The 13,432-nt window shown below is 40.8% G+C and overlaps 1 protein-coding gene across 3 annotated transcripts; it reads right to left on the reverse strand.

Annotated features, from left to right (window-relative positions):
* Nucleotides 1-82: 82 nt before the first annotated feature.
* On the reverse strand, nt 83-12,973 carry tkfc (triokinase/FMN cyclase). Of its 3 annotated transcripts, XM_085394951.1 has the most exons (17): nt 12,899-12,973; nt 12,176-12,365; nt 11,993-12,097; nt 9,445-9,632; nt 7,613-7,691; nt 7,427-7,516; nt 6,815-6,849; nt 6,645-6,729; nt 6,469-6,558; nt 5,965-6,081; nt 3,800-3,919; nt 3,364-3,501; nt 3,185-3,291; nt 2,991-3,097; nt 2,125-2,158; nt 1,934-2,026; nt 83-1,846 (listed from the first exon to the last, which is right to left on the reverse strand). In XM_085394951.1, the coding sequence occupies exons 1-17, from the start codon at nt 12,902-12,904 to the stop codon at nt 1,688-1,690; spliced, it is 1,743 nt and encodes a 580-aa protein (XP_085251077.1). In that variant the 5' UTR covers nt 12,905-12,973; the 3' UTR covers nt 83-1,687. The 3 variants fall into 3 exon arrangements, with proteins under 3 accessions (XP_085251077.1, XP_085251095.1, XP_085251086.1); XM_085394969.1 differs by lacking the exon at nt 12,899-12,973 and having other exon boundaries at nt 10,630-12,097; nt 12,176-12,219; XM_085394960.1 differs by lacking the exon at nt 83-1,846 and having other exon boundaries at nt 1,939-2,026; nt 2,985-3,097.
* Nucleotides 12,974-13,432: the final 459 nt, after the last annotated feature.

The following is a 13,432-nucleotide window of genomic DNA, read 5'->3' on the forward strand; positions in this document are numbered from 1 at the left end:
GTTTTGTTTTTTTCTTTGATACAGTGTGAAACGAAGTTTGAAAGGAAGCAAGGAAGACAAGAAAAAGACTTTATCTGCACGTTTTAATCATCAAAGAGAAAAATCTTTACAGACTGTGAGAATCACGAGATGGTTGTTGAACCATGTCCACTCATTTTCACTGTGTGGAAGAGGACAGGGAGTGGGTGTGTGCTGTTAAAGCACACATATCTATATGTACACATAATATGTCTTAGTTACTTTATTATATCAGGACTGTCCTACTGCACTGGAATCTAAACTACATTTAATCTGTATTATGCCACACAGTGGAACAAGAAAGATAAAAGACCTTCATATTTAAAATTAAAAATATATAAAAGAAGCAGCTGCTCCAACTCCCTTCAGGACCCAGAGTTGAATATGAAGATAACACCGTACGGACACACGAACAGACTGACAGACATCAAAGGGTAGATGGACACTTTGATGGATGCATGGATAGATAGGTAGACAGATGATGCATGCAGGAATCATGGATAGATGTGTAGATGGGTGGATGGATGATGTATACATGTTTGGATTCATGCATGCATGGAAGGATGAATGGATGAATGAACAATGCATACATGGTTGGATACATGGATTACTATGGAGATGCATGGATGGATATTGTATGGGTAGATGACTGCATGCATGCATGCATGGATGATGGATGTTTGCATGAATGCATGCACAGATGAATGCAGGTCATCTTCATGTTAATAATATTTTCCTTTCATATCATCACATCCTGAACCTTTTACCATAGGAGGTGTTAAACCCACCAATGAACTATGAATGCTGCTGCTATACAAGTTGTGTTGTGTGAAGAACAAACGTGTATCTGAACAATAAAAAAAAGGTCTACAGACCTGGCAACAGATTATGTGCTGCATGAAAGCGATCATCTTAGTGTGCACGAGCTGTGGCCTCACTTTAAAAGCTGCTGTATTGCAGCCTTTAGGATTATCTTTACTGCACATCATATAGCAGGAAATGCAACAAAAGAATTTCCCAAACATTTATCTTCACTAATTATCTGAATCATACTGATATCAATCACACAAACCCTTCATAAAGTCAAGATCATCGCTGCAGCAGGAAGAAACGGTGATGGAGCATCTGATCACAAAGTGAAAAAAGCTGGGCTCTCCCTTAGAGACAGAGTGAAGAGTTTGGCCTTTCAAGAGATGGACTCTGGCTTCTCTGGAATGCCAGTAATCCCTGTGATCCCAGATCAGTACCAGAAAAATGGATAAATGGATCTTGCTTTTTTAATAACAAATACCAAAATCACTAACACCAATCTATTAATAGATTTTTCCTTTATTAGTAGAAACTATGAATATTCCCTTCTGCTACAAAAGTCTCCTGCTGTTCATATGATTCAGTTTTCAATGGAATATGTTTTAGAGACAATACCAAAGTTATTTTTCTTGATTTTTGCTTTACATCTTTGCACTGCTGCCATAATTTTTTACATCCTTTTGTTTCGTAAACTCAGTTTAACAGCTTGTAATGACTTACTTTGTGTATAGTGTGAAAAATAGCTTCCAAAAATGTAAAATATGCATCACAAAATCAAAATATTTTAAATGATAATCACTCTTGCATCACAGTTTTGTTTAGGTAGCATTAGCCCTCTACTCTTATCCTGGTGGCTGCATCACTTTCGCCCCTCTAGCACCTCCAGAATAGCTTTCAAGATGGTTGCCACAGCTACAGCACCAGGGTCTGGCAGGCTGACCAGGTTGGGTGAGATGTAGCTGGCTCTCCCAGCCCTTGCTTTAAGGTCACGAGTTGCCTCCGCTCCTGAAGCAGCTTTCTGTGGAGACCGAAGCAAAAGGAACATTATGTAGAAAAATCTGCTGAGTGAGCAGTGCAACCACATCAACACCAGGTGGCACCATACCTTCACAGCACTTTGCAGTACAGCCATGTGTCCACCAGATGGAGCTGTGGCCAGCTTAATCAGTTCATCAACTGCAGGGCACAAAGCATCCAGCTACAAGGTAAGAGAAACAAAGAAACTTCACTGCTAAAGACACTCTTCATAAATTAGGTAATTCAGATTAAATGAGATTTGGGGGACAAAAATCTTACCATTGTTCTGTCTCCAGGGGCGGCACCACCATATCTGCAAGAAAGTCAACATTTAAGTCCGACCTGGCCATTGCACAGAAATCTGGAGGTTCGGTTGAAAAACAATGAAGACAATTTGCACTTTTCTCTTCCTTGACTTTTATTCTCCTTGAGTTGTGACATACACTAACAGCCCACTTACTCATCTTTGTACTTTTGAGATTACAGAGGAACTAGCAGCAATGCAAAAATGGACTATGACAGCTAGTCATTTGTTCAAGGACCTAACTGTATGCTGCGATAAGCTGGGTCTGAAAAGGAAGAAACTTGCAGTTGTTGTAGACAATGGCTGTCCAAATCTGACAGGGAAGAATACTGGATTTTTGCAGAGGATACAAGATAAAGTGACTTACATGAATCCAGAACTGAACTGGTATTTTTGCATTGTGTTATAAACCAGGAGATGTAGTGAAATCCCCTGCTAATATTAACTATGTTCTGAATGTTGTAACTTAAAGCTTCATCCGGCGAAAGACCTGATGAAGTCAACTCAGTGTTGGACTTTTGGAGGAGCATGACACTGAAAATGGTGACATAGGCTACCACACACCTGCCAGGTTGGCAAATAATATGGGACCTGAGAGCATTAATTCAAAAGTTAAATGTAAGGATATTCCAGAGCTTTCAGACTGGAAGGCAAGTATAGCATTTGCTGATGATGTGACTGTAGTAATGAATAAACTAAGTTTCTTTTAAACCAACTGGAGAGCAGCACGCCAACATTGATCATAAGATCAAAAACTCTGGAACAGCAGTTAAATGGCCATATGAAGAAGAAAAGTGGACTTTGAAATAAATACAGACATGAAAATGTTACCAACCCTTACTTTTTCATTGCTTCTGTCCCAGCATTCATAGCAGTGGCCCAGGCTGCAGCATTGCTCCGCCCCTCGGTCACATGACCGGCTGCCGCAGTGAGGAACAGACTGTACAACTGAAATAAACTGAGCATTAGTACATGTGCTTGTGCTGATTAAGACAGAATACTGCAGTCAAACACCACTTGAATCAATAAACCCACCGCTCCTGAAGACCCGCCCATTTTCTCCTGCACCAATCCAGCAACGACTGATAACAGCTTCCCGGGGCAACCGGGGACCACATGTCCTTGAAGCCACTCCTGAATGGCTGAACAAGCATCTTCACTATTTTTACAAGTTCCTCTTTAAGCTACTGAAGATAGTAATCACAGTTTCTTACCTCTAGCAGCCTGAGCATAAGTATTACCACAGTCTCCATCCCCGGAAGCACGATCAAGGGAATTGAGTTCCTCCTGCTTTTCCAACAGAGTGGAGCAAATCTTCTCCAAGGTTTTATGCATCACAGGACTAAGTGGTCCTGCCAAGAATAACAAAACAAACTTCCATTTAAAAAAAGCCCAAACTATTTTATTAATATATAGATCAGAAATTATATACTGGGCTAGAGAGTAAGAGTTAATGGATGTTATGTGTCCTAACTGGAATGTCCAATATGCCCTCTCTGACAGCACAATTTGTTGGTTTCCTTTTGTTCATCCTGTTTCAATTTCATGCAGGTAAACAAGTTTTAAACATGTTCAATTATAAGCCTTGAATAAGTAATGCATTACAATAATTGATTGCAATACACATACACAAAAAGCTCATGAACTAACCTTCAGAGTGCTTCTCATCTTGTGGCCGTTTGATGGTTGTTTGTGGTTCTGTGATGTAGCTGCGTCCACTCAAACACACATTGCTGAGGTTTGGCCAGGCAGGGGCAGTAGTCTTAGCATCTTGATGGGACAAAGGAGGTGTGTGTTTTTCATTAGTAACAAATTTATTTATCATATAAATCTGTGTCTCTGAACCCATATGAGAGTGCTTATTTGTGTGGTTCTATCAGAAGTTAATATTCACTCATCTTGGGGATGAAATTCCTTCTAAGTTTGGATTTAATGATTACTTTGAACCAGTCCTTTTCCAGGGTAGAATAATTGTACAGCATAAATCTAATAACTTAATTTAAATCTAATGAGAAATCAAGAACTGGGTGCAAAAGTCTGCATTTATTTAAGAGAGAGATAAGATAAGACTTTATTGATGCCACAACGGGGAAATTTTTGCATCACCTCAGCTCAGGTGCAGATATCAGAAGGAAATACAAAAATACAATAAGTACAATCAATGAAAAAAGGAAGATAATACACTATATACAATGGTAGCATACACAGTATGTGATTATGGATATGGTTGGAAATATGGAAGACATAAACTATATAGCTTGATATAGCTATTGTACCACCACTATTCCTGTTTATAGACATGTGCACACACATGTACACACTAAATATACATATGTATACATATACATACATATATACCTGCACATGTCCATACACATGGAAGGTCCATTATCCATGAAGTGGTGACCTTGGATGTTCAGTGTCCAGTGACTTATGACATCGTGATTTTTGGGTTGGGTTTGGGTATTTTGGGCTTTCACACTCAGAGTAGCCATCAACAAGCTCCTGGCATAATTCTAGCATGATATTTGATCATTCTTCTTGGTAGAATTGGTGGAGTTCATTTAAATTTCCTGGTTTCCTGACATGGCCGCAGCTTTCAAGCTTACTTTTAGCCTGCTTTATCCATTTAAACCAATTTTTAAACCAACTGTGTCCAAGTTTCAACCACCTAGCTGTCAATCTGAAGGGAAGTTAAAGAACTTAGAGGTACTCCTTCTTCATTATTCCATCCACTTTATCCAATGTACCAGTACCACCAGTAGCAAAACACCCTCAGAGATGTCATAGTGTCATACAGTGTTTTAAGCTTTGAAAGCCTCACCTTTACTCCTCCAAACATCTCTCTGTGGCCAAACAGCTCAATCTGTGCCTCTTCTAATCATAAAGCATTTCTTCAGAAGGCATTTCAGTCAAGCTTGAAGATGTAAATTTTGGCACAGGATCTTCCTTCTTGGGCTGTACCCTCTCAATCCATGAAGATGTAAAACTCGCTTCACTGTGGACAAACACGCTGGTGTTCCAGCAGTTTCCAGTTTATAACTCGCTTTGATGATTTCTGGGTTGTTCCTGAACATCCAAATCAGTCTCGTGAGGGTGACAGTGGGTCTTCCTCCAGACTTTGGCAAAGTGGTGACACAGCCTAATAACTTCAGCTAATGACCTTTGAATCTGAAGTTTTTTTGAAAACACCTCCAAGAGACCATCCCAACTTGTGTCATACATCACTCGGTTATCTTTCCTGCCCAGTAGTAGTTCCTCGCTTCAAAGATGCAGAAAGTAGGTACATGTTGGTGAATTTCACAGAGATTTCATGGTCTCTGCTCTCTAATTGCTGCTAGTCTCCTCCACTCCATAAGGGATTGTTCAGACATATGACTTTCAGACTCTCACACTCTCACCTCTGGGTCAGACTTGTTTTCACATCTTGCCTCATGTGATTAGGTACAGGATCAATAGGGGGTCCATGACCCTCTTCGGGGGACACTCACATAGGGCTTAAAATCTATGACTCTCCACCAGGTGCTCTTAGAACCAAAGAAGCCTCTCGGATGAGAAGTGAAACTTCTTCAAGGAAACTCCAAGAAGTCCAGATGCTTTTCTTTCCAAGCTCTTTAGACCACTGGATTAGTTGTTTGCCTCGTGGTTTTCATGCCAAAGAGCTGACTGACTGGTTGCTGCTGCCATGTCGATCATGTAAGCATTCACTTTGAAGCTTCTGAAGTTTGAAGTTCTGAAGCTCTGAATACACTGTGATGTTATGACAAAGGCCCTCACAAGTTTAGAAAAACAAAGCTATGTGTTTGAACACTTACCTATCAGCCTCAGTGTTTCCTTGTCAGCCCTCATCAGGGTCAGCGACACTCCTGCCATCTCCAGAGAGGTCATGAACAACCCAGACATCACCCTGGCAACCACCACTCCACGGCTTTCTATAAAAAACACCAATCATATTCCAGATTATCGAATGATCGTGCTGTTCCCCCACCCACCAAAACCAGCCAATCAAATCACATCTGAGCTCATGCTAAGTGCTAATAAAAAATGTTATTCAATAGCAGTCATTAACGTTCCCCTGTGGTTTCTTTTAGTTAGTCTAGCTACTCACAAAAACTGCCATTCATAAGCTATGAAAAATAAAAGAGACAAGGTTATGTTTTACATGGACGATATTTTAGCTCACAGGGTGTAGTGAGATGCAGGTATTTATTTTCCTGCATATTAAAGTTAAAATGGTGATCATGTGAGAGAAGCACAGTAGGACCCAGCTAAGTATGGTTAAATGCTTACCTCACACACACACACAGACACACACTTACCCAGGCAGATGATGGCCGATCTAGTCACCACAGCCATCTCTAGGCAAGACAGAGCTCCAAGGTTGTTCACGCACACAACCACACTGTCTCCTGTAGGAAAGAGGGAAAAAACACACACATGGAGAGTAGCCGTACTAACGGTCAGCATGATACATGATCGATGTCATTTAGTGAACCTGATTTCAGCGGCAGATGCGATTGGCTGCTTGGGTTGGTCATGTGGTCTATCATGGTCTTGACCACCTCATCAGCAGAGGCCACCTGAGGGAGAAGATCAACAGAAACTGAGCCATACAGCCTGATGGTAAAAGCACATTCAGGCTGTTAAGGTTCAAATCCGACTCACCTTTGACCTCTTTATTCCAGGTTCCCCGTGGATACCTGAAAATAGAAAGAAAACACTGGCTGTTATTTCATTTTCGTCTCCTGTGCTCTCGCCATCTGTGCATCTTTAGAAGAGTTTCCATCATTTTCTCAGCTTTTACAAGTGAATTTCCTCCAGTTTTATGAATTGAATAGAAAGATTCAGATTAAAGACACCCAACCCATTTAACATGCTGAAATTCTGACATCCCCATCTCCCCATTTGACTGAATGAATTCTTTGGAAACACTATTTTATGCTTCACTTAAACCATTTTGCTGCTCTTAACTGCTCTTGCACACCACTAGATGGTGCAATTCAGTCATTTTCTCTAAAATATCACTAACATGATGTCACATCTGCAGAGAAAGTCAAAGATGGAGATTGGCCATTCTAACGATCTGGTTTTAAATCATTTGTCACAAAAAAAAAAAAAATGTAAAAAGTATTCATTAGCTTGGGTGGAAGTTTAGTTCTGGAAATAAAAGTCTAGATAACTGGTGTCAGCCCAAAAGGCTGCTCTCCATATTCTGCCACTCTCTTTCTCCTGCTCTCACAACTCCACCTTTTCCATCCTCCTCTAATCATCCCTCACCCAGCCCGACCTCCATGTCTCCTGGCGGTAGATCGAAGGAAGGCAGGCAGCCGGGAACGCTGCATGGAGACAGACTCACCCCCAGAGTGCCTGGAGTAAAACAGAAACATCATTAAGAAAAATATTCCAGTGTTCCCAGAAAGTATTAAATGTATTAAAAAAACCCCAAAAGAAAGCGCGACTCACCGATCCTCTTTAAAATCTCCGTCACCTTGGAAACAATCTGATCCAATGAGCAGCCCTCTTCTGCTAAAGCACCAGCCAGCTAACAGAGCGAGAGACCACATGTTTAAAGGCAAGAAAAATACTACAAAAATCTAATAAAAGCATCAATGATACGAGGCTGCATGGTGCAAAATATACAAATTCATGGTTTCTGCTTAAGTTCACAAGATGACGTATACTTTCCTGTTCCAACAACCTAGATCAACAAAATACAACATCATAAAATGACTCACAACAATGACGGTAAAATAAATAAATACAAATAATAATATAAAAAGAAATACACAAAAGAGCTTCATTCAGTGGGAAAAAACATGGAGCGTTTAATAAAATGTGACATTATTATTGTGGTTCTAATAAAAATATGTATTACAAAAAATAATTACGTGGGAAAAATAAATAATTACAGGGTAAAGTAAAAAAAATAATGCCAGAGTTTATGAATGAATTATTGCCTAATTATTTTTTAATTAAATTAGACACATTTAAGGGCATATTATACATTTAATTCATGTTTGATGTTGGCAGTTTCAGTCCTCCATACGTTTTAAGATTTGTTTTTGCTTTTCCTTTTTTTTAAAAATTATTATTAAGAGAACAGTTTCACAGTTTCTTTTTTGCAAGATCAGTAACCGGCACATACTTGCCAGCCTTGAGACCTCAGAATTAGGGAGACAAAGGGGGGGGGGGGGGGGGGTTGGTATATATATATATATATATATATATATATATATATATATATATATATATATATATATATATACACATATTCAAAAAACTTGAATTTTACAGTGTTTATTTATTTAAAATTATTTATTTAAAGTAAGTTAAATGTCACTGTTATTACTGTCCCCCAGCTGGGGCTGTCCAAATGCAGAGGCTGCATCCACCTGAGGACCCAGCCTTCATGGTCTAAGTGGGCCGGGTCCTCCAAAAGCCAGGTAGGCCGGAAGTGAGCAACTGTGACGGTCTAGCCTTCAGAATTACGTCACGAGCTCTCTCGGTGGAGTGAAACTGCCGTCTGCTCCTTGCTATCTAAATATAACCGGATGCTGGCGTAAATTCTCGACCATCTCACACTTCTGTTTAGTCAGTTTTGTGTTTGACGTTTATTCAGCTGTGTGAAAACCCCAGAGGAAGTTTTATTTAATCTAATCTAATCTAGTAACTTTAATCTCAGCCAAACGGATTTACTCAGGAACAAATAAAACACTGAAAAAAAAGTCAAACAATAACAGTTTTAGGTTATCTAAGTGACTTATATATCATGTTTAACCTGAGTAGCGAAAGACCGCAGGGGCTTGAAAACGTGCCGGGAGTTTGCTGTTCTCGCCAACTCAGTTATTTGAAGTTTACACAGCTACATTCTCGCCTGAAAATATGCTAAAAGTTTATTTTGCGACCCAGAAAGAATAATAAGAGTAATATTAAAACTAAGTAGCTGCCGCCATTGTTGGAAACTGGAACTGGCTGGGCTGAGCTATGAATTCTGGGATATGGTTTTTCATTTTTGTTGTCCAGGTGGAAAATCAGGAGAAATTCGGGAGAATGGTGACTCCGGGAGGGGCACTGAAATTCAGAATTCTCCCGGAAAAATAGGGAGGGTTGGCATGTATGAACCGGCAGACAGGACAAATGTGCCTCATGTAGCTTTATAACAGCATTTGTACCATAAAAAAAATGAGCACAGTGATATAATATTATAACCCTTTTAACTCAGGATACACTTGTACTGGTCCAAGTTGAGCTGTTTCCAGAGTAAATAACACCTCTATTAGGCTGTTGTTGTGTACCTTATGTATGAAGACAGTGCCACACAAGCCTCTTCTTCCAGCCTTACTTGGTTGGTCAAAGGCGCAGTCTTCCGCAACTATCACCATGTCAACAGCAACGCCCTGGTTACGAGCTTGCTCTGCAGCCAATCCAAAGTTAAGGCGGTCACCTGTGTAGTTCTTCACAATGAGAAGGACCCCAGAGGCTCCTGAGTGGGAAGACTGTTGTTAGTTCATTGGATATTTAAAAAAAAAAAAAACTTGCAGCAGGTCACAGACAGTATATAAAAGATGGACATAGCTTTTAGGTCTATGTATCTTAAAAGCTGCATTCTCTCTAATGGCCACCAGGGGACAACTGCTTTGGCTGCACAACGAACCCTCTGACCTCAGCAAACACTTTTAGTTATGGCTTTGACTCTCTAGTTTGTGACTGATGGGTCGCTACCCTATGAACAGCATCCTCAGTTTCTCAGTCAGATACGCACTCACAACTCCAGCTTGCTAACCATTAGTATAAAGTGTGTCTCAGTCTTTTATATACAGTCTTTGTTCCCTTCTGCCAGAGACAGCAGTAGCTGATCTGGGGTTATGATGAGCATCTGTTCTCACAACATCACTTTGTTGTCCTTATCCTTCTTTTTGGGGCCAGCAGCCTACACCTATTGCAGTGTAACTAGGAGAAGGATTCATGGTCACCTGTTGCAAACCTAACTCTATGTTTTGCCAAAAAGGAAAGTTTTAAGCCTAATCTTAAAAGAAGAGACAGTGGCTCTATCCCAATTCAGGGTCTGCAGCCTTAAAGTACGCAGCCTCAATGATCCTCAAGGGCCGCGTACTTAAAGACCGCTAAGGCCGGAAATGCGAGGCTTGTGAAATGGGACGGTCTAGCCTCCGTTGCGCTGCCCAGGTTGCCTAGCAACCATGATACTAACAGCTGGAAACGTTTCATACAGCTTTGTCTGACAGACATGAAGGAGAACATCATGTGTTTGTTTGTTTCTACATGAGCTTTGGTCATTCTCTGTAAGATTAAGCTCAGCTATTGAACGGCGTATATTTTAAAGTAAAGGCTTTAAAACAAAGTTAGTACAAACGTCACTAATGTCACATAACTTTGCCGACATGTGGCCAACAGTAATGTTTTAATGTTCTTCGTTATTAAACATTTGCACATAAATAAGTGACATAATATTCAGTACTTACTTAAAGACATCCTCTTCCCTCCCTGAAGGACCTGTACAGCACTCGCTGTCTCAAGAGGGCACGCAGCATCCTACGGGACTGCACACACCCAGGACACCGGGTGTTTAAGCTGCTGCCGTCTGGCAGGAGGTTCAGGCTGCTGAGGTCCCGAACAAATAGACTCAAGGACAGCTTTTACAACAGGGCAATAGCCCTGATCAATGTAAATAGCTGACCTGACTGGATACCTCCCTGGACTTTTTAGGGGGAGGTAACAATGTTTAAAACGATAACAATAATATTTATATTTATAACAAGGTGCAATAATAATTAATGTGCAATAATAACAGTGTGCAATACACATACACTTATTCTTCTTTTTTATACTAAGTTAATATACTGTGTTGTGTTGTTTGTTACGTTGTGATGTGTCATATCGTGTCGTGTTGTGTTATATGTAGTGCCAACGTAGGACAGTTTTTCCAATTTCATTGTACTACTGTACTATGTATGACTGTGCAATGACAATAAAGAGTTATCTTATCTTATCTTATCTTAAAGTTTACTCTTCAGGCGCCCCTCCTTAAAATTCAGGGAAATGAAGGACGCATTTGAGGGCCGCATTTCGAGCAGCCTTCGAATTGGGACAGCCTTCGTCGCGTCGCTGTGACGTAATCGGCCTTAAAATGCAGCCTTTAAGGCTGCAGACCCTGAATTGGGATACAGCCATAGTCTGTCTCCTGCATCCAAACTGAGAGCTGGTTCCACAGAAGAGGGGCCTGAAAGCTGAAGGCTCTGCCTCCCAGTAGTTGCTGCAGGATAGTAATTTATCTGCAGACTAACACAGGTGCTCAGTAACCTTTGATTTTGCACAGGAATATAACTCAAATATAACCAGCTGGCATCCAGTTGAGTCGATTCCACCCTACTGCCACATGCTGGCAATCTGCATGCACTTATTTGCAAACTGTGAGACTGACTGAAGACAGTCTGAGTCTGTCCATTGCAGACAGGTTACTTCACACCAGGTGGGTGAAGGTGTTAGACCCTCTGTGACTACTTACAAAAATAATGCAATCACCATGGACACAGATTTTTTCCTCACTGAAAGGAAGTGGCCACCAAATTTTTATAAGGTGCAGCGTTAACGACGGCAACAGTGCAGCACTGTCACAGGGCGAGATCAGTGAACCATTTTGGCAAAAGGATCAAATGTAAAAGGTCAAACTTCAAATCAAATCAACAGTTAGACTTTTTTTAAAAAGAGTTGCACCACACTGCACTGTGCAAGCACTGGTTTTATTAAACAGATAAGATCAGTGATTATATATGCACTACCAATTCTCACAGACACACACACACGGAAAACTGAAGGACACATTGCCTGCATTGTGCAAAGAGAGAATGGCAGCAAGGATACTGCCAGGAGGCGGCGATGCAAACACTCCTCCTGCAACAGCCGCCGACAGCATCCCTGCTCCGATATAACCTGAGGATACGAGGAGGAGAAATCAGAGCTGAGGTAATCAGAAGCATCTCATGTTCATGTGTAAAGGAATAGTCTTACCTGCGTGTGCAGGCTCGTGGCCCGACCCCCCTCCAGAGAGGAGGGCCACTTTTCCCTTGAGGTTTTCAAGGTCGGACCGAAGCACAACCCTGTGGCCTTTTAGCAGAGAGAGGCCCCCAGAGGCCCTGACGAGGCCGAGGAGGGCGTCATCCACGCAACTCTCTGCTGAGTTGATCAACTTCTTCTGGGGCTGAAATAGAAAGAGATAAAAAATAAAAATGGGGAAAAAACCCCACATAGAATATGTGTTTTTGATCAGCCTCAAAAGACACAACTGAGATGCCGTTTATCCTCATGCAAGTTACACAACGAGGCATCTGCGAATCTGTGGAAATGCCATTCAAATGTCTTAATGATTGAAGTCCAAGAGTTGCCCTCAGCAGGTGGCACAGACACAGTCAAGCAGATCCACGCCGCCTGTGTTTGTGTATATGCGCGAGTTAAATTAAAGTTGGCAAAAGCTGCACAATTAAACTAAAAACAAACTAAAGTTTTATTTGCAACAACAGCGCAATTAAAATGCTGAGTTTTCACAGCTTGTTCCCGTTATCACTGCATGGACTCTGATCCATGTGCAAAGTGCTGCGGGCTCATCCAGCCTAGCGAACCACTGACATTTCATGTTAACACAAATTATCAACCGGACAATCTTCACTCGTATTCAAACAGATCGCTTCAAATTGTCTTTATTCTTCTTCTTTTTTTTCTTTTTTTTTTTTTTACCTCCATCTTAACTTTTCTCGCTCTCTCACTCTTCCGACAGCAGGCACAATGAGTAGCGTCAGATCCGAAAGCTTTACTCAGACTGACACCTGCAGTCTGAGTAAGCAAGTATGCCTACAAAATAAAAGCATTGCTCCCCTTTTAAAAGCACACATATAGTCCGTGGAGTACAAAAATGCTCCAAAACTGCATTATGTTGGAGATACAGCAAAATCAGACTGCTATTAAATAAAAGAGCTAAAAGATGCGAGGCCAGAATATACTTGTGGTTTTAATTTGAAAATATCAAAGGAAGTCTTGTTTCGGTTTAAGCTCGAGAAAGGACACAGCGGTCACGCCCACCTTTTTGTTTCCGGGAAAATTATTAAAACTTGAGTTTTCAGTTTGTTTCGTTTGTATATAGGCCATTGTCATATGGATGTTCAAAGGGCTTTACAGGCACAAACATGTTAGGTATTTTAGTACCATGGTAGCATTTACTGGATATTGTTTTATAGTGACATTATGCAGGAAAACTCTGTCATTCAATAAGGC

Source organism: Rhamphochromis longiceps, linkage group LG3 (genome assembly GCF_057381845.1).
Source record: "Rhamphochromis longiceps isolate RC_006_pf linkage group LG3, R_longiceps_female_GT1.1, whole genome shotgun sequence".
NCBI classification, from domain to species: domain Eukaryota; kingdom Metazoa; phylum Chordata; class Actinopteri; order Cichliformes; family Cichlidae; genus Rhamphochromis; species Rhamphochromis longiceps.